The sequence below is a fragment of the Protopterus annectens genome, chromosome 10.part0, assembly GCF_019279795.1.
Source record: "Protopterus annectens isolate FY-2018-M chromosome 10.part0, PAN1.0, whole genome shotgun sequence".
Taxonomy (NCBI): domain Eukaryota; kingdom Metazoa; phylum Chordata; order Ceratodontiformes; family Protopteridae; genus Protopterus; species Protopterus annectens.
The window spans coordinates 754,344,563-754,366,537 of record NC_056744.1 but is presented as its reverse complement, the minus strand read 5'-3'; the positions used below and the strand labels follow the sequence as shown (position 1 = coordinate 754,366,537).

At 38.8% G+C, this 21,975-nt stretch overlaps 1 protein-coding gene across 1 annotated transcript in view; it reads right to left on the bottom strand.

Annotated features, from left to right (window-relative positions):
* Positions 1-6,385, bottom strand: part of LEPROT — a 268,235-nt gene extending 261,850 nt beyond the window's left edge. The window contains exon 1 of the mRNA XM_044085568.1: positions 6,255-6,385. Coding sequence (XP_043941503.1) covers positions 6,255-6,270 — 16 coding nt within the window. The 5' untranslated portion in view covers positions 6,271-6,385. The remainder of the gene's footprint in view (positions 1-6,254) is intronic.
* Positions 6,386-21,975: the final 15,590 nt, after the last annotated feature.

Sequence of the window (21,975 nt, the reverse complement as noted above, 5' to 3'; positions counted from 1 at the left end):
ATTAGTCTCACAAGTACTGTCTAAAATTTTGGTGCACATAACTGCTGAGCAGATAAACAATGACATAGGTGACCGACAAACCCTACAACAAAACCAAATGAGATTTCAAAATGCAGCTTGTAAACATATAATCATAGTCAACCTCTTTGAAAGGATCAGTGAAGCCCTGTACAAGAGCCTGACAGTCCATACTGCTTACACTGACGTCATTAAGGTCTCGGACTCCCTCCACATATGCTGATAGCATACATTAACTCTCATTACTTAACATAAAGCTACATATAATTTGCTGGATAGCCAACTGGCACTCTGACAAAACCCACAATGCTAAGGCTCAGTGTGTCTCCTCTAGCCAGAGGGTTATCATCACAGGATTCCACAGGATTCTCTCCTTGGTCCTCTGTTGTTCATCATCTACTACTCAGAAGTAAAAGCAGATGTCAAGGGACCATGGCTACCCACATCTGCTGATGACTGTAAACTGGTTTCCAACTGTCAAATCCCACTCTGATATTCCACTCAGGGTCTGAACCAGTCAAAAGCCTGATGTGTCACTCATGGTCAAATATTAAATGCCAAACAACATACTATAGTTACTTACATCAATCCTACCTCTAAGCACATTGCTGATACTCCTTTCAAAACATATTCATGTCTATGTTAAGAGTCTTTCTTTTGAGCACCTTGTAAAACAGTTTTCTAACCACAACTGAGACCTTTCTCTGCTTTTCTGTAGGGAAGGGATGTCTCCTTTAGGTCCCATACAGTCTTGGCCTCTCTATGCTCTGCCATTTTTAGGCATGACTTTGAATAAAATGCCTCTTTTCAAATGTAACTCTCAAAGTACCTTGAGCATCTTGAAAGACCCCAAAGGTTTCTGACCAAGAACATCTCTGGACTGCATAATTTAAACTACCCAGAAAGTCTAAAAAACAGTTTCCTCTACACTGTCTTGTACTGACTCCTGAAGGGTGACCTCTGTTCAGCCTTTTAAGTACTGAAACTGCCTACTCTTTTTGACTTCTTCCATCATCACGTAATCAAAGACGTAACTCTCATGTCAAAGACTTCAGCCTCTACAACAAAATAAACACCACCTGGTGTCAAGACTTCAGCCTCTACAACAAAATAAACAACACCTGGTGTCAAGACAGAGTCATATCTACAAGATCAACACTTGTGCAGTCTTGACAGATTCATAACCCATTATATTCCCTGACTTTGCAACAAACTTGTTGTACACATCAAATAAGGCAATTCCCTATCTACTTTCAAAACTGGATGGGGCAACTAACTGGGAGACTGAAAATTCATTCCTGGGATATATAAAAATATTCTTTAACCAGAGATAAACTAATATGAATTCTAAATCATGTGGTATCGCACCCGAGTCTCTTGATGACGACTGGCCCTACGCGTAGTGTGAACCTGTGCTACCTATAAGTCAGCTGATGTGGATGAACAGCCACTCAATATCAACAGTGGACAAATTCACCACGAAACAGCTGGAGCCAAGGAAGTAACGGAAAAATGATAATGCTGCTGAGATCAGGAAGCCATTGATCTGTTTCAGTAAAGCTAAAAGAAGGAAATGACAGAACAATGAGATATGGAGACATCTGGCAACTTTATTAGTAGGGGCAATAAAAATGGGAAACAATCTAGTAAAACTGAAAAGTTGCCAGGTATACAATTTTACAGTTGTTGGAAATAGGGAAATTTTGGGCAGATACCAGATCCAAGAATATTACAGTCCCAGTGCAGTCAGCTCTCATTAGACCATACAATGTGCCATTTGGCATGTACTTGACTAGGCACTTAAAGCAGCTGGAGCTGGAACAACTTCAGATGTTCCTCACAAAGAAAACACAGGGTGTAAACAACATGAACTATGTGGATAGCACTAAAAGCCCTGTCCCTTTACTCTGTCTCCTACTGACTGTTAAGGGATGACCTATGCCTGACCTACAAGGAACTCAGAAATCCATCCCTGATGGAGCTGTTGCACATCTGCAAATCAAACAGCATGAGGGTCACCCAATCTAAGGATATAAACTTAGCGACGCAAATACAACATGCTGGAGAGACAAGATTTGTGTCTCAGAGATTGCCCCTTCTTTGGAACAGGCCTATTCATATTAAAGCAGAGCCCTTCCCTGGCCTTCTCCAAATGCAATTTGGATCAATGGATGGGGAAATCACAAATTCACGGGTAGTGCCTATGTCCCTTACGGATGAGGGCAATCTGTATGACACTCAATGCACAGGTACAGATCCATGCCAGCCTCTTGCCCCTGTCAGGTTATATTGGCTAAGCTTGTAAGGGCCCTTAAGCAGTTAGCCATGTAATCTTCTATGAACCAGTTTTCTACAAAGAGTTGCAAGGATTGATGGTAATGTTTTATCAGTCTTAATAGACTTCCTTATTTCAAAAGGACCGTAAATTTAAGAGAAAGTACTTTTATGACAGATATGAAGGAAAATATACGTGCAGGGGATAAAAGGCAGAGCAACACAAGTATGGCCTAAAGTAAGTAGTAAAACACGATTAACAATAGCAAGTACAGTGACAAACTATTACTCATTTTGATAGGTCTACCTACTTTATTGCTTCTGCTGTGTTTAGCAATTAGGAATTTCCGCCTGACTGTTGTATTTTTAATGTTTTCTTAAGTTTCACTATCCACAGCTTCTGCTGCTCTCCTGTAATTACTGACCATTAACTGCTCTTCAGTAGTCACTCATCAGGACTGCCTTATTTCCAGACTAGCCTTGGTGTATACTTTGTCTTACTCTTAGGTTCTAGTGTACATATCTCTCTATACCATAAGTCTCGGAAGCAATCTTTATTTTAATCAGTGACTTATTCAAGCATTACACAGTATTACAAATGGGAAAGTATAACACACCACTTCCATGCAAATTTCCTAGCATTATGGCAACACTAAAATGTTGATTTGTACTGTTAAGGGTGTCAACTTTGTGCACTTCAAAGAAGTGAAGGATTTGCAAAGTGAATTTGTTATGAGTTGTTTAGTGACAGAAATTAAGCTGGGTGTACTTGCTACCACTGCCAAAGTAAATTATGTCTAACATACCTCTCAGCTGTATAGATTTTCACAGAATGTCCCAATTTTTAACTCATATTTGGTCTATTTCTCATAAAACTGTGGTTTTCTGGCAAACTATTGGGAAATCATTGAGGGCTGAAGTCAGAAAATAATGACAGACATTTGAGTTTTAGATGTCATACCCTTCAGAAACTTCATGCTAATGTAAAACCTGTTATTCTATCAACTTTCTAAGTTTGTAAGAGTAATATTTAAAAAGTGTCCCTATTTTCAGGCCTTTGTCCCCCCATTTTTATGGCTTTGTCCATATTTCTTGTTTTAAGACGTTGAGAGGTATGATGTCTAAATATTCTAATTCACTGCTAAAATTTCATACAGGAGATGCAATACTATTTACTCACATGTGGAACATTCATTAGCTAATTAAATTAACTGATGTGCTCTAATTATGTTGGTTTTACAAAACTCATTTGGCAAATCTAAAAAGTAAATAACCAGTTTATATGCAGCTCGGTCAAACACTTGTGTACATTTACTATAACTAAATTCTGAAGACCTAATTATTTTGGTTGTCTGTTCTAATAATACAGACATGCTATTATTTAGTCACTCTAAATTCTTTTATCCAAATTGGCACATTTCACATGCACCACCACAGTACTTGGATTCTCTTCTGCATTAAAGTTTTGCACTTGTGTACTAAAGAATTCATGTCTATTTGATCATGCACTTCTGTCTGCACTAAGGCACACGATGAAGACAGGTTCTTTCCTTGAACGGTATTTGACACTTGCAAAGTACTATGAGAGCACTACTGTGACAAAAATATCTACCATTAACCTAATAACATGGCTGTGCACTACAAAACTACTTTAGTTTATGTGCAACTGTGGTGTCAGAGTCAAACGTCAGGAAAGTTTTGTGAAGAAGTTTTTTTTTTTTAATCTTGCATACTATTTTTGCACAGTAGAAAGGCACTACACTAGTACTGTTTCAGTACTACCCTGTATGGACCTCCACTAAACATAAATATTTTCAGAAGTCACAGAATATTTGTTAGCAGTTTTGGTTTGTGCTCGGGACCATTACTGGGTTCATACACCCAGTAGTGCTGAATGGTAATTTTGGTAAAAGGACAGACAGACAAATGGCACCTTGCATGCCCAGGTATATTCAGACAATCAGTTTATTCAGTTACTCAAATATTTTTTTCAGCTGCCATGACAAACACATATCATGCCACCAAATTTGCTGTCAGAGTGTACACATTTGCTAACTCTCTTAACAACATAAAACCAACTGAAATATTAACTTAAGTACATCAAACGTTCACTATACATTTGTAATCATATAATTAAGAAAAATAAGAAAGTGTTCCTCATTTTAGCCCTATACTACAATTTTTCTAAAGCCAGTGTAATGATTTTGCTAACATCACAGGCTGAGAGATATGCACTAAAATTACACTATCACTGTTAATCAGAATATAAAATATTCTGTATTAAACAAAGAGTAAGGAATGCAGTGAAGTAAATTACACAAATGCTACACGTCTTTCAAGTACCTGAATGTAATATTCAAAGTTTAATTTTTCCATCCATTAAAAAAGACTCATGTGAGACAGACACTGTGTTCAAGTACTTACAGAGTTGTATAGGAAGAAATGCCAGTGTAAAACTATACAAAAGACACACATCTCACCTAACTCTCCATTACCACCATCTGCACACCCATGTCCCACGTCAGGCTTCTATGTTGACATGGTATACCAGATGCTTAAACTAGAGCAGAAAGGTACATGACCTGTCTGACAGCTGTGAACCTTAACCATCAGGCTAGATCGTTCATACAATAGTTACCCTGTTCTGCCAAGAGACTAGGGTAGTACCACCACTACCATAAATAACAGCTGTCCTTCACTTTGGTTTATGTCTCCAAACAATACCAGACATCACATTTAAAAGACTTTATAGACATCTGAAAATATTTATTAACAGAACCATTTTACTCTCATCTCTAGATATGAAAGATATGGGGCTGCCACCAGTGAGGAAATCAGGGTCTCTGTCAGGAAATGTTGCGGTGAGTGGTTATCTGGTACTTCAAGTCATTGGGGGAGACAACATATTTTCAAAGTATATGTTCCATAACTGTTTCTGTTAGATTTTCTGTGTTATTAGAACTGGCATCATAGACAGAGTGAAGTGCGACCATTAGCAGACAATTAGTATGATCAAAAGAACCCTTTTTTTATGTGGCATTTCAGCAGAAAAACTTAAAGCCTAAAAATCCAAGCTTTTTAAGTGCCATCCAATAGCACATCATTCTCTGTGGTGAAATTACATGTTTTGGCTTCAGTAGAAATATAAATAGCTTCAGGAAAATTCTAAATATACACATTACATGAAGCAGTATACAGTACAATGGCATTTTTCTCTTTTCATTTCTTTGATATAATGTTAAAAACCCTGTGCTTATCTAGGGTAATCATTTCAAACATAACAATTGGGAGAACACCAAGAATGTTATAAAATATCTTCTGACGTGTAAAATATTTATGTAAATGCTGGTCTGTTGGATTTAGCACATTATTTACTGTTTCTTCAAGACTGTTTCTAGCAGAATTACTAATTCTGAAACACAAGCAATGCACATTTGCCTACTGAAATGGGGTGTGACTTTTCTCAAATTGTCTGTTCCAAAGGAAGCAACCCGGCTACGGTACAATACTTAAAACGTACTTAAAACGTATCTCTACGGATTTTACCCTAGCCCCAGATAATTAAAGCACCACTAGCAATCCATGCTATGCATTTCTCTTAAAAACGTCAAACCTCCAACCCTCCCTCACACTTTATTACACCAAATTATCTTATTTACTTTGAAACGTGAGTGTATACGCATATACATAAGCACACATATATATTTTAGACTTGTGCTTGTTTGTGACATCTCGGCACTGTCTCTTGACCGCAACCCCCAACTGCACCAAGCACTATAGCTGACAAAACGTTCTTACAACATAGCAAAGCACTGAGTAATTTTACAATCACACTTCCTCCAGCGACTGGACCATAAATACCATGGCTGCTTCTTTACCAACACAGCAACATAAAAAGACAAATGTAACGTGTCTGCTTCTCGATCTTAAGTCTCAACATAATAATGTCTTAAGTAAAGTACCTTTAATGCCAGCCATACTTAGTACGCGGAGTCAAGGAGTAATTTAATATACTACTCCCAAAAATAAAAGTCAATGGAAACTTTGTTTTCTTCCGCTTTCTACTCTGGCTTCTCCGGACTCCGTTCTTTGGTTGGATTGCTGACGTCATTACTTTGTATTTCTTAAAGAGACATTACTTTGATAAAAAAGTGGCGGGGTGTGGGGCTGTCTGAACAAGTACCTCAACTGTGCAGAATTTCTAGATTTTTCCTCCTATGTTGGTGTGGTTCTCATAAAAGTGTGGTTTTCTGACAATTCATTGAGGATTGAAGTCAGAATTGGAGTTATAGACTTCATACCCTTCAGAAAATCCATGCTAATGCAAAACATGTTATTCTATAAACTTTCAAAGTTTGTAAGAACAATATTTAAAAAGTGTACCTATTCTGGGTTCTTTGTTCCCCCATTACTTATGGCTTTGTCCAGATTTCTTTCTCTAAGAGATTGAGAGATATGGTCCGGCCCTCTTAAAATTTTTGATGTTTGGCAAGTTTCTGACGATTACAGTCAGCAATGCAGACGTTGCAGTTTCATGCCTCGTTTTCTTAAAGTGCAGGGTGATGGAAAACCCGTAAGTTGCTAGGCGAATCAAAGTATTTTTTTTAACAACTGTCCTGATTTGGAGGCATTTTGTGGATTATGGCTCTCAAAATTTTGTCTCCAAAAATGAGGGGCACAGCCTCTCACAATGTAGAACAAATTGGCAAAAGGTGGAACACTTACTAATATCTTATTTATAACTTCGTTTTTAATTTCTCCAAGTCTTTTGGATTTCTAATACCATGACGGGAATGGGCCCCATTCCTAAGTCAAAGTACAATTAAAGTTCATGAAATTGGTATTGTTTCACTCTTTCATGTTAGCCAAAAGTGCTCTTCGCAGCACCCACAGTGTGCCCAGTGACTCCTTCTGCAATTCGTATGGTGTTACATGAATTAGTAACATATCTAAATACATTTGTAAATTCTTTTTTGTAAGGCCAGTTGCTCCTACTACTATTGGAACTGTCTGGGTATCTTTCTTCCACATGGCTCTCGTTTCTGCCTGCAGATCGAGGTATTTTATGACTTTGTGTCTCTCTGTACGCAAGACACTGTAGTCACTAGGTATGGCGATTTCAATGATCAATGCTACTTTTGTCTTCTTTTCTTGGACCACTATATCCGGTTTTCTAGCATCTATCTTTTGGACTGTTGGTACTGGGTGATCCCATGTGATGTAAACTTCATCATTTTCTATGATTCTCTGTGGCTCATGTTTCCAGTGTTTTTCAGCCACTTCGATACCATAATGTTTGCACAATCTCCAGTGTAACAATCTCGCCACATTATTATGCCTTTCAGTATACAGTCCCCCTGCCATTAGAGAGTAGCAACCAGCAATAAGGTGTGTGTGACTGTTTCCAATTCGGTTCCACAAAACCTACATATGTCTGTTTCTCCCACATGTTCAATGGACTTAGTAAACCAGCGTGTATGTAACCCACTATCTTGGGCTGCCAATATTAACCTTTCATTTCTTGATGTAAATTCATCTCTCCTTAACCATTCCTGCTTTCATTCTTGATCAACAGGAGGCTCTTCTAGAAGTTTTCTATACTTGCAATTATATTTATATTTTTTCCACATTTCTTGCCTTCTCACCTGGTCCTTCACCTTATATTCTTTATTTTGTTTTTTAGCACATTCAGTTGCTGCCTGGTTTTTATCCACTTCTGGTTTGATTTCCATTCCTGCTTGACGTTGATATGCTTCTGCTAAATTAAGCAGAAATGTCATTTTAGATTTATTCTCCTCATGTTTCAAAACTTTCACCACATTTGGATCTTGTGAGGTCAGAAGATATGTGTGGAGTCCCACGATTGCAGATCTATACATGTAATCAATTTCAAGGAGGCCCATCCCTCCTTCAGAACGGGGAATATATAATCTTGGTATACACTGATTTTTATAAATCATTTGGTGAGCATGAAGCATCCTTCTTGTTTAATATCCAATCTATCCAAGACTTTTTGGGACCAGTCCATCACTCCAAAACTATAAGTTAGGACAGGAAGAGCAAATTGATTTATAGCTTAGATCTTGTTCCTAGGTGTCAATGCTGTTTTCAGGATTAATTTAAGTCTTCTAAAACACTCCTTACAAAGCTTTATTCTTATTTGTTCATGTTTTATTGCTGATCCTTCATCAGTTCCCAAGTATTTATACACCCCTTCTTGCTCAAGTTCTTTTATATCACATTCTTGTCCCAAACTGATGTTTTCCTGGTGCTGCAATTTTCCTTTTCTAAAGGCTGCTTTTGCCATTTATCAAGATCAAATGGCATTCTAATATCATCTGAAAAAGTTTTATCAACCTGCAGCTGTGCTTTCCGTTCCTCATCTGATGAGCTATACAATTTTAAATCATCGACAAAGAGAAGATGAAAAGTCATTAGACTTTGTTGTTTATTAGAAGCTAAATTATAGCCATGGCCTAAGCTGTTAAGTAAACAGCTTAATGGGTTAATGGCAAGGCAGAACAGCAAGGGTGACAGAGAGTCACCCTGGAATATCCCCCTTTGAATTTTTATCCCTGGGATAATAATCTGTCCTTTATCATGGCTTAATTGCGAAGTGGTCTGCCACTGTTTCATGGTTGCTGTAATGTAGTCAATCAGTGTAGGGTGTATCTTATACATTTTTAAGCACTCTTTTATCCATGAATGTGGGATACTATCAAATGCTTTTTTGTAGTCAATCCATGCTATACTTAGGTTCTTCCCCTTCTTACAATTCTCCACTATAACTTTGTTTAACAACAAATGGTCCTGTGTTCCATATGACTTTTTTTATTTCCTTTTTGTTCTACTGCCATAATTGAGATTTCTTCTAAATGATTATAGACTCTGTCGGCGTCAGTTCCTGTGTATATTTTGTACGTCGTCGGAAGACAAGTTATTGGTCTATAATTTTTAGGGAAGCTTGTAGGTTCACTCTTAAGTAAGAGCATTGTTTTCCTGTTGTTAACCAGTGCGGTGTATGTTCGAGGTGCGCATATAAATAGTTCTTACTCATGGCTAAATCCTCATGCAAAGAAGTTAATACTTTAAGCCAAAAGTTAGGTACTGCATCTGGGCCTGGGGTTTTCCAGTTAGAGGCTTTTCTCAACTTTATTTTAATCTCTCTGGCTATTATTTTATCCAGTTTCATATCCTGTACCTTTAAACTTCTTATTCTTTCCTTTACTTCTTCTATCCATTTAGCATCTTTGTTATGTTCCACAGGATCTTCATAGATACTTCTCCAAAATGTATCTACTTCCTGTTTTTTTGGCAGTCTATCAATTCCTTTTACCATATTTCCCAATTCAATAGAAACATTTTTTGGGTCATCAGTAAATTGTTTATTTTGTGCTTTTCCATTATATTTATCTTTATATCTTCTAAGTCTTTCCGCCTGTTTTGAAATTTTTAGTTTTGTTATCTCCAATAGTGCATAACAGATCCTGGGCTGTTCTAATACTGCGCATTGCCTTTATCACATCTATCTTTCTTAATATTTTTGTTGATCTGTTCCCTCTTCTATAATCTTCTAATGATGATACTTCTTGTCTTAACTGCTTTATAGTTTTCTCTATTTGATGGTTCCATGATGGTATTCACTTTCGCTCCCTCTTTTCCCTCGCTACCCTATGTTCATGTGGCATAACTTTATTTACCTACTGTTCGGCATATACTTCTCAGAAGTACAGGCAAACACAGGAGGACTATGGCTAATCAAGTTCACCGATGACTGCAAACTGGGAGCCATAATTAACTCTCCGGCTGACACGGACATTCTCCAAAAGGGCCTTACTGAGACAGACACCTGGTGTCAAAGTCATGGTCTCAAGCTAAATGCCAAAAAATGCATAGTCATCCCGTTTGGGAAAAACAAAACGCCCATGAATTACCACATGGGCGGTAGCCCCCTTAACACAGAAGAGGTAATAAGAGACCTGGGGACCCAGGTAGATAGTAATCTCTCCTTTGACAATCATATTGCCAAAGTAGTTAGGAAATCCTTCTATGTAGCCCATCTAATTACTAAAGGGTTCACATCTAGTAATAAAGAGGTTATAATGCCCCTCTACTCGTCAGTCATCAGACCCATCATAGAGTAAAATGCCCCATTTCGAATGTACCTCACAAGACACTTCCAACAGCTGAAAAGATCACAAAGGTACCTCACCAAGAGGATTACTGGTCTCAAACATATGTCCTATGCAGCCCGGCTGGAAAAACTCCAGCTGTACTCAGTGGCATTTCACTTACTCAGAGGTGATCTCTGTCTGACTTACAAAGCCATGCCCAACTCAGAATTGATGGACATGCTCCACCTAAAGAAATCCAAGTCACTGTGAGCCACTCGCTCTAGTGAGCTAAACCTTGCCACAACAATAAATAGAACATGCTGGAGGGATAGATTCCTGTCACAGAGACTACCCATGCTTTGGAACAAAATTCCTAACTACATTAGGCAGAGCCCCTTATTAACCCTCTTCAAGAGAAACCTTGATGAGTGGATGGGTAACAGAAAATACACCCCTGGGATCACTTCATTGGCTCTTTTTGACAGAGGCTCAGTTAATTAATCAATGGGGCGGCGAAAGCTGACACACTCTGGCTAGGCTTATAAATGCCCTCGGGCAGATAGCCTAGTACCTAACTATGAACCTATGAACCTATGAATCAGTTATTAATTTAGCAGCACAGTAATATATTCTGTTTACTTCTATTATATCCCATGGGTCTCTATGGACAGTCCTAACTACTGTGTTCATTTGTTTTATCAAACTTCTGACTTTTGGGGTTATATTAACTTTCTGCAGTCTGTTTCTCTCATTGATCTTGATATATCTATCTTTGTCTATTAAATCAAGCAACTCTTCTCTTAACTCCTTTTCTTCCGTACTGAGGACACATCCCTTGTTTTCCATTTCCTGTGGGCATTCTATAGAAAGTTCTATAGCATCTTCCTGTGACACATTCTCTTCAATTTCATCCTGTGTCATCTGTTGTACTGTCATATGGGAACTCACTGGCCTATCTCTCCCCAACATTGGCTGCGTCAGAGTTTCCACAGTTTCCTTTTCCTTTCCTTGCTGTCTAGCTTCAAGTGGATGTTTATACTGGTTTCCTGTGGAAGGCTCCAAAATATCTTGATATGGCGCCTGATCAGTTACTTCCTGTTCCACTGGTTTCCCCTTAATTTGGATATCCATTGCTCTATCTTGTTGAGGTGCTTTCTGCATTTGATTTTCTATACTGAATCCTTCTCTTTGCAGTTGTTCCATTACCTCAATTTATATTTCTTTGACTTCTCCATTACTCATCTCTTTTTCTACTTTTCCTCTTAGTCTTCTTGTTTTTTGTATTGTAAAGTTTTTCATATCTGAATTCCTTTGCCAATATTTTTCTTCAAATATCTTGGTGCTGCTGTTTTTTATTTTTGCTTTCTCCTTTGCATAAATATTACACCATATTAAATCTCTTTTCCTTTCCCCTGTTCATATTTCTTCTTCACAAGTCTCCTGATCTTGCTTTTCTTTATTCTGAGGACTCACTCCATCCTGCTGTAATGTAATCTGTTTTAAACCTTCTACATTAAATCCTTCACTTCGCAGGCACTCCATAACTTCAACTTCTTTTTTTTAACTACTGCTTTACTAATCATCTTTTCTACATTGAATCTTTGTGCTTTTAGTCTTTTTGTTGTGAAATTTTCCATATCTAAATGCCTTTGCCTGTATTTTTCTTCGAATATCTTTGAGACTGCCTTCTCCATATTAGTTAACTTGCCTTTCTCCTTTGCATAAATATTGCACTATATCAAATCTCTCTTTCATTCCCATGTCTATATTTCTTTTTTACATTTTTCAAATATCTCTAGGTTTTGTTGTTTATATTTTCTCACTTCCTCAGAGGCTTCTTTTTTCAAAGAGATTAAAGTTACTTGATCTATATTCTGTATACTGTTTTTCGAAAATCTGTTGTATTAATGAAAGCAAATTTTTATTTGAAGCTTGTAACAGTTTATCCTGTGGAAGTATTTTTCTTTCCTCTAATTTCTGTCTTAATTGTTTTGCATATCTTGTGTCTGGAAATTCTGGGCTTTTTTGCGTAATAGTAACAACACATAATTTCTTTCTTATCCTCAATAGTCCACTCTGTTGTCTTTATGACTCTTATTTGCCCAATCAATTTTTGTCGTTTTAGTGGACTGCTACTTCCTTCTACAGCTCATCCTCCCCCTGAGCCTGGCCCCATTGTAGGAATGTTTCCGTATTTTGAGGATTCTACACTGTCATTTTTTCCAGTCCTGGCACCAGTGCACCTACCACGATTGGGCACTTTTTTATCCTGGGTCTTGTGCACCCAGCTATCTTTTTTTATTTTTGATTTACTTCTATCCATGATATATGCTATATAAATACAGTCTATATATCAGTGTCACCTTGGTGAGATTTTGTGAAAAACAGGGTCCACCTCGCGAAGGTACTCACCAAGACTTGAGGATGAATTTGACTTCAGCTCTACTACTCTCCTTTGCTTGCTGACTTTTCATCTCTCCATCCGGACCCTACTAACTTCATTTAGGATGATGGTTAAAATGTGTTATTTTATACTAAGAAGCTTTTGATAAATTAATATGATTCAGTATTGTTTATTATGCTTAGAAATTAAAAAAAAAAAAAAACTACCTAGCACTGAATACACGACCGGCCTTTTTAATGTGGAACTGTGAGGAACACGGAGCTTTTAAGACCCAAAATGAGGAACGTTCTTCATAATAAGGTACACTTGAGAAGTATGTTGTCCATGCATTATTTTTGGCTTTGTCCCTAATTCTTAAGCAAACAATTTGAGAGCTATGATTGTGATATTTGCCTGCCATGCTGCATATCCTGGATCTGGTGACACTGTGTAGCCATAGGAGGAAATGACTGACTTAAGGTTGAGTAGCAGCAGTGTAAAGTTGCTTGCACATGACCTAAATGATTTACAAAGGAGTAACTACTGGACATTCCTTTCAATTGTCCATGATTTTTGGGGATATCAATGATTGTAGCTCAGTATTTTTGATTTGTCCCTCCTAAAATCCAATATATATATATATATATATATATATATATATATATATATATATATATATATATATATATATATATATATATATATATATATATATATATATATACACAAATATATATATATATATATATATATATATATATATATATATATATATATATATATATTGTGATGCCCCACCACCACTGGAGCAGTAGTCAAGGAGTCTCAATCCTCACCACTAGCACTAGTGGGGGACGTATATTGAGATGATGACAAGTACACACACAGTATTTCCAGATCCAGCTCTCTGCATCAAGTGCAATTTCCCTTAAGAGCACACAAAGACCACAGTCAGTCCAGGGCTGTTTTCTCCCTCTTTCTCCAGATTCCCAATAAGACTTCACACTGAAACAGCTATAAAGTTGAGATCTCAGCTGAGTGGCCAAGCCAAGACCTCCAGCACCCTCTCTGTCCAACCAGTGCTTTGTGTCCCTGCCCAAGTAGCTGACACACACACACGCTCTTTGAGGTTTGATTTATACACACACAAACACACACACACACACACACACACACACACACACACACACACACACACACACACACACACACACACCTGGGAAAGGCTGACACAGTTTTACTAGCTATGCCTCCTTCTGCCCAAACTATAAGGTAGTTATTACTCTATTTACAACTCTTTATCAGCTACTTTAAGGCCCTTAACAAAGGGTGCCCAATATTGCTGTGTAATACTACTATTAATACAAATGGTAGTTTGATCAAGAACAAGGCTATTAGGAGTGGCCTACACAGTGTCACCAAATAAATATGGAAGTAGTCTCAGAGCTTAAATATTTCTCACAAATGTCAGCCCCAATGATAGGTTTAAATATATGTAATAATAACTAATAAAAAAAAACACAATACTCAGTATATAATCATACTAATATCAGAGTTTGAAATCGCAGGAAATATTTAAAACAACTTTGTAGAACAGTCTCAAATAAAGAAAAGCATCTAAATTAAGCTCTGCTATATTCCTGACTGTATCTAACATCAATTACTGTACCTTAATAACTTGCTTTAGAGCAAACAAGACAGATGTGGTGAATTGGTGTTCCAGCTGATGTCAGGGCAAAGACAAAATACAAAATACTCCTCTCTCTTAAAGAGTTCTTAAATTAATATCCCAAATATTACTGCTGAGATAGCTTGCAGTGACATCATTTCTTGTCATCTGACTCTATCCCAGGTGAAAACAGCCGTTGATGCAGCTGGTAGCATTTAGCATCTACATGTGAAATACATAGACCTCAGATCTTTGGTAAATGGTGGAAGTTATAAAACAATAAAACACTTCCTAGACAATACCGAAAGTCTCTAGTTCTAGACATTGTGTCTGTTCGTGCACTGAAATTGAAAGATAACATCCTTTTATTACGTGGCCATAAAGTAATTTTAATTTCATCTATTTTTCTGAAGTTAACGTCTCTTATCCCAATTTCCATTGTTAACATATATACAGCTAAACAGTTACAATAGTGCAGCTACCTCCAGTAGGGTACACTGTGGTTACATCTTTAGACAGCACTTTGTAAAATACCTCTTCAGCACACTTCTGTACAAACCATCTTATATGACATACAGTTCTAATACATTTGTAATACAAGCATATGAATCATGTTGATTTTCACAAATCACATATAATTATTTACAAAATTTCAGATAGCTGGGCTGGCAGTATCTCATTTCATGACATCCCCCCCCAAAGACTCTAGCTAGTTCTTCAAGTGACCCTTGAGAAATGTTGCTTGAGAGGGTTGGGTCCATCTGGGAATACATTATCCCATTCCCTGCCTTCTTGAGATTCCAGCTGCCTTGGCATAGTTGACCCCAGTACAGTGCTGCACTGTCCCATCATATGCCTGCAATCCTATTCTCCGCCATAGTAATTTGGGATTTTGCTGGCTTGCTCCCTGTAGCCATAGATCCCCCTCAGACTCCTCCTGCCTTCTATTGCAAATACTTAGCACCAGGGCTTCCCTATCATGGTAAAATTCCATCATGATAACATGGTATAGTTTGTGCCCCTGCTTCTTGCTTCACAGTTTTACCAAGTAGTTAACACCACTGACCTTCCTTACCACCTTGAAGGGTCCTTCCCAAGCTTCCTGCAGCTTGTTGTGTATGACAGGAATGAGAACCATTACCTGCAGCCCCACAGCATAGTCTCTTCCTGTCATATCAGATCTTTTTATGCTGTTGGGCTTTTGGAAGGTTCTTCTGGGCCAAGCCCATGAGTTCCCAGAGCCTTGTCCTGAGATTTAGGACATATGATGCCACAACAGACTCCTTGTGTGATTCACACTCACCCTCCCACTCATCACAAATCAAATATGCCCATAGAGCAACTCAAAGGGTGAAAAACCTGTGGGTACCTTGGGGTACCTCCCTGTAAGTAAAAAACAGGTGGGGCAAATATTTGTCCCATACCCTCTTGAACTGGTCTGCGAATGCCTGTAAAATGGGCTTTAGTGTAAAGTCTAACCTCTCAACCAGATCATTAGTCTAGGGATGGTAGGGGTGGTCTTTAGGTGCTTCAACCCACAGTGCTTCCACAGATAAGCCAGCAGGTCAGACATGAAATTGGCACCTCTGTCAGTCATCAGTATTTCTTTTGGGAAACCTACCCTGCTGAAAATCTCTAACAAAGCATTTGCCACCTTTTCTGCCTCAATGGAGGATAGTGTCACCACTTCAAGGTATCTAGTAGCATAATCTAATACCACTAGGATATACTTTTTCCTGTGGAACTTGGGGTACTCAGAGATCCCACAATATCCATAGATACCCTCTGAAATGGCTCCTCAATCACAAGCAAATGCATCAAAGGAGCCTTGACCTTGTCTCCTGCCTTGCCTACCCTTTGGCACTGCTCACAGGTCCTGCAGTACCCTGTTACATCTCTGGAAATCCCAGGCTAATAAAAGTTCTGCATAATACGTCTCTTGGTATGCTTTATGCCCATATGACCTGCAAAGGGAATATCATGGGCTATGGTTAGAAGTGCCAGACAGTAGGCTGTGGGCACTACCAACTGTTGTATTATCTCCCCCTCTAGCCCTCCCTCAAGGGTCCACTCTCTATACAGTAACCCTTTGTCCCAGTATACAGATTCCCCCTTCCCTTGAGAATCACATGCCTCCCTGGCTAACTCCCTCAGGCCTTGTAATGTAGGGTCTGAGAGCTGAGCCTGTCTCAACTCTCTCTTTGTAACCCTTCCCAGCTCCCCTTCCACAAGAAATCTGGTATTCTCTGACAGCGGAGGCACAGTGTCAGCCTGGATACTACTACTCACTTCTGCCCTTGCAGTCACTCTGTCGAAGGGAATGTCAGTACCCACAACAGCTGTGGCTCACCTTCAGTCTCACTGCTACAGGGTAGCTGAAGTAACCACCACACCAGTTCTGGCTTCAAGTCTGCAGTCTGTCTGGGTCACCCCAAGGCTACCAGACCCACATGCCCGTCTCCAACCCAGACAGCATGTAACTTCATGCACACAAGGTATTGTATTATCAAAATCAGTCTCCATCAGCACATTTACAGGGATATCCTCAAAAACATCTACTTGTTTGCTTTTGTTTCCACCCTCCCAGTCAAGGTGAACCCTAGCCAAAGGTATTTGGAATGGGGTCCCTCCTAAAGCTCTGACTGGAGTAGACTGCCCAACCAAGAAGTGCTACTCTTTAACCATTGCAGGCTTCACAATGGTTAGGTCAGAGGCTGTGTCTCTCTCAGCAGTGGTCTATTTTCTATCCACTAAGAAAGGATATAACCTCTTGTGGTAGTTTGGTACCCTTGTTGTCTCCAGACAACCCGCTGCTCATTCATTCTGTCATTCCCACCTATTGGCTCTCCCACCTTTTGTTCCCCACGTTGCCTCTGTGGACATCTGTATGCTACATGGCCCCATTGGTTGCATTTAAAACATTTAAGCCTTGGTCCTAGCCATGTACCTGAACTAGTGGCTTCTCCTGCTACTGGCGGACTATGTTGGGGCAGTCTAGTCTGCCCACCATGGGTTCCCTTAGACCCATGAGCAGCACTGGGTATCCCTTTCCTGTGCAGTGATGCCCTGATTGCTAGATATAGGTCTCCCTTTTTCCCCAACTCAACTGCTGTGTTACATTCTCTATCTGCTAACCAGATTCTGATATCCTCAGGCAAAGTGCTAATGGTTTATTCCCTCAGCAAAAGTCTGTTAGCCCTTCAAAAGTGGTGACCTGACACCCACTCACCCATCTATTAAAACAAGTGCTTAACTCAGCAATATATTCACAAACACTTTCATCTGCCTTGCATCTTTGCTCATGAAACATTTTTCTATAAGCTTCAGGTGTTAACTTAAACACAATTTTTAACTGTATTATAATTTAAGCAATCAGTATCAGACAATTAAGACATAGCAGTTACAGCTTTACCATGGAGTAAGGAGGTCAGGAACCATACCCACAGCCCTTGGTCAGCATTATACTGCTGACATACCTTTTCAAATATATGAATAAAACTATCAAAATTATCACCTTCTGTAAATTGTGGAAGAAATGTACAGACCTTTATTGCTTCTGGAGTTCAGTTATTCCCTTCCCCATTACCTCCACGACCCTGGCAAAGAGTCAGCATCTCCTTTTTATGTTGCCTCTGCCTCTCATTGTCCTCAGCTTCCAGATGTCTCAGTCCCTGTGCTGATTCTATTTCCAAATGTTTGGTCTCCAGTTCAAGTCTCCTTAACTCCAGATGGATTTTTAAGTCCTCTGTGGAAAGGTTGAACTGTCCATTGGTTTGTGATGCAGCTGTGACTAAGGTTGCAACCATCTCTGCTTTAGTCAGGTTTGCATGCACCAGTCCTTTGTCTTGGCACATCTCAGCCAACTGGCTCCTTGTCAGCTTGCTGTACTCCTCTGCTGACATCCTTGCCTGCTCTCCCTGACTAACTAAGCTAACAACAAAATAAATAAATAAATAAATAAATAAAACTATTGTGATATGAAACTCTGAATGTTCACTATGTAGCTGATTGAGAGTACAAATACCTTCTTTAGTGACCACTGTTTATAGGCTACATGAATTCAATTTCTACACTACTAAATCCTAATATGTAGATATCTCACCACTGCCAACCAATATAAGTGACACCCCACCACTGGACCAGTAATCAAGGAGCCTCAATCCTCACCACTAGCAGCAGTGTGGGACGTACATTGGGAGGATGACAAGTACACACACAGCATTTCCAGATGCAGCTCTCTGCGTCAAGTGCAATTTCCCTTAAGAGCATACAGAGACCACAGTCAGTCCAGGACTGGTTTCTCAATCTTTCTCCAGATCCCAAATAGGACTCCCCAGTGGCACAGCTATATAGATGAAATCTCAGCTAAATGGGCAACCCAAGACCTCCAGCACCCTCTCTGTCCAACCGGTGCTTTGTGTACCTGCCCAAGTAGCTGACGCACACACACACTCTGAGGTTTGATTTACACACACACACACACACACACACACACACACACACACACACACACACACACACACACACACACACACACACACACACACACACACACCTGGGAAAGGCTGGCACAAGTTTACTAGCTATGCCTTCTTCTGCCCAGACTATAAGGTAGTTATTACTGCCAACAGCCAACTCTTTATCAGCTATTTTAAGACTCTTAACAAAAAGTGTCCAATCTTACTGTGTAATGCTACTATACTATTAATACAAATGGTAGTTTGACCAAGAGCAAGGCTATTAGGATTGGCCTACATAGTGTCACCAAATAAATATGCAAGTACTCTCAGAACTTAAATATATCTCACAAATATCAGCCCCAATGATAGATTTAAATATATTTAATAATAAGTAATAAAAGAACAAGAAAATATTCAGTATATAGTCACAGTAACATAGAGTTCAAAATCACAGGAAATATTTAAAACAACATTGCAGGGCAGTCTCAAATAAATAAAGAAAAACATCTAAATTAAGTTTTGCTATATTTCTGACTGTATCTAAAACTGTACCCTAATAACTTATTTCATAGCAAGCAAGGCAGATGTGATGAATGGGTCTTCCAGCTCATGCTGTCAGGTCAAAGACAAAATTCAAAATACTTCTCTCTCTCTCTCTCTCTCTCTCTCCCTCTCCCTCTCCCTCTCCCTCCCTCTCCCTCTCTCTCTCTCTCACATCTGTAGACAGCACTTTGTAAAATACCTCTTCAGCACACGTCTGTACAAACCATCTTATATGACATACAGTTCTAATACATTTGCAACACAAGCTTAGGAATCATGTTGATATTTACAAATAACATATAATTATTTACAAAATTCCAGATAGCTGGGCTGCCAGTATCTCCATTCGTGACAAATATATATATATATATATATATATATATATATATATATATATATATATATATATATATATATATATATATATATTCACACACACACACACACATATATATATATATATATATATATATATATATATATATATGTATGGGTCTACTTTGGTAGACTGAAATACCACATAATCGACACTGGAAACACCAAACCCAGAAGAACGAATGTGCACAACACCAAAATGTCACATAAGTGAAATGCCAGTTCACCGTCAACTACCTCATGCAGCAGTGGAAGAGCGGAGTCTCACAGGTCCTCCCTGTAAGTTGAAATAGCAATTCCTATATTTATAACAGGCTAGTGTAGTCTGCTCACAGTGAGATCATGTTACATTGAGGATCGGGAAATACACCATTTCCTCATTGTAGTGTGATCTCGGAGTTGGTATATATATTTAGCAGGGGGGTGGGGGGCACAGCCCCCCGACAAGAGCAGGCAAGGTTGAATGGCATTGTGAGTAAGTGCTGTTAGTTCATGGCAGCTTGTGTTTATGTCATCTAGTTTCCATGGATGCATGGGGTAGTTGAGTTAGTTGGCTAATGGTGGTGCAGGATATTCCAGTGTAGGAGGGTTTGTTTATTTTGTATCTGCTTTATCCGTAGTTTGTTATCTGTTAAAGTATACTAAGTAAGGGTTTTATTTAAGGTTTTTATTAACTATATAGTAGGAAATTATTTAGCACAGGTTGCGGGGAGTGTTTTTGTTCTTACTAACGGTATTGGGAACATCGTGCAGTAATATGTTACTCTGGTTTGTATGGATTACTAATCTGTATGTGTCAGTATTTTGTCAGTTGATATTCTGACTGTTGCTTATGTGAGGTTTTGGTGTTGTGTAGCTTCATTCTTTTGGGCTCGGTGTTTCGAGTGTTGAGCATGTGGTATGTCGGTCTAGTGATTAGACCCCTGTATATATATATATATATATATATATATATATATATATATATATATATATTCACTTCATAATCTAGAAATACTGAAACATCGAATTTCAGTATCTTGAAACTATGAAACCGAATCCACAAAACACTGAAACTACAAAACCCTGAGCCCAAAACCGCGAAATTCAAAACACCGAACAAACCTCATGCACTACACCAAACATACACCACAACACCCACATCAAAACACAAACAAAAACTACACACATACACAACTCATACACAACTCATACACACATAAGCAAGGAGGCAAGCCCCTCTGCACCCCCCACACCCCCTACTTATATATACTAGCACCGAGATAGCACAAACAGGAAATAAAAGCAAACTCACACACGCACATTCTCCAGTCCCTCACACACACATCAAACATATCAGCACACTCAAACACACTCTAACCCCCCCCACTCAAATCCCTTACAAAACACTCACTTACCTGACAAAACACCTAGATCCACACATGGCACCGCGCACCATAAACACACAATCCCGGACATCACATAGCATAAGGCCATAACCGCGAATTCGAGATATTCAAATTCGCGATTATGAACTTTCGCTATTTTAAACATTCGGGTTTATAGTTTTGAGATACTGAAATTCGACATTTCAGTATTTCGAGATTATAAACGGCTCCCACACACACACACACATATATATATATACACACACACACACACACACACACACACACACACACACACACACACACACACACACACACACACACACACACACACACACACACACACACATATATATATATATATATATATATATATATATATAAACTTGTGTAACTGCTCACTATGGAGATAGAAACAGCTAAGCAACTTGTTATTATTACTATTTTTTTTAAAAAAAGTTTTTTTTTCACAATCCTTTCACAAGAGAATATTATTGAGATGAGGTTCAACCCCTGAGATTTTTTTCCCTGATATTAGATCCAATGGTTCTTCCTAGTACATACAAGGAGGACATCCATCCTGACACTATCATAACCGAGCCAGTGCATGCCACACACCACCACACAGCCCCCTGTATGCCACTCAATACCATCCCACAACTAAGCTAAACACTGCTTAATCCCCAACCCTCCTTGGATTGATAATCAGGACCTTCCTAGCTCAAAACTGGCTGTCACACCAATCATAATTTAATTTGTACTGAGAAAAATA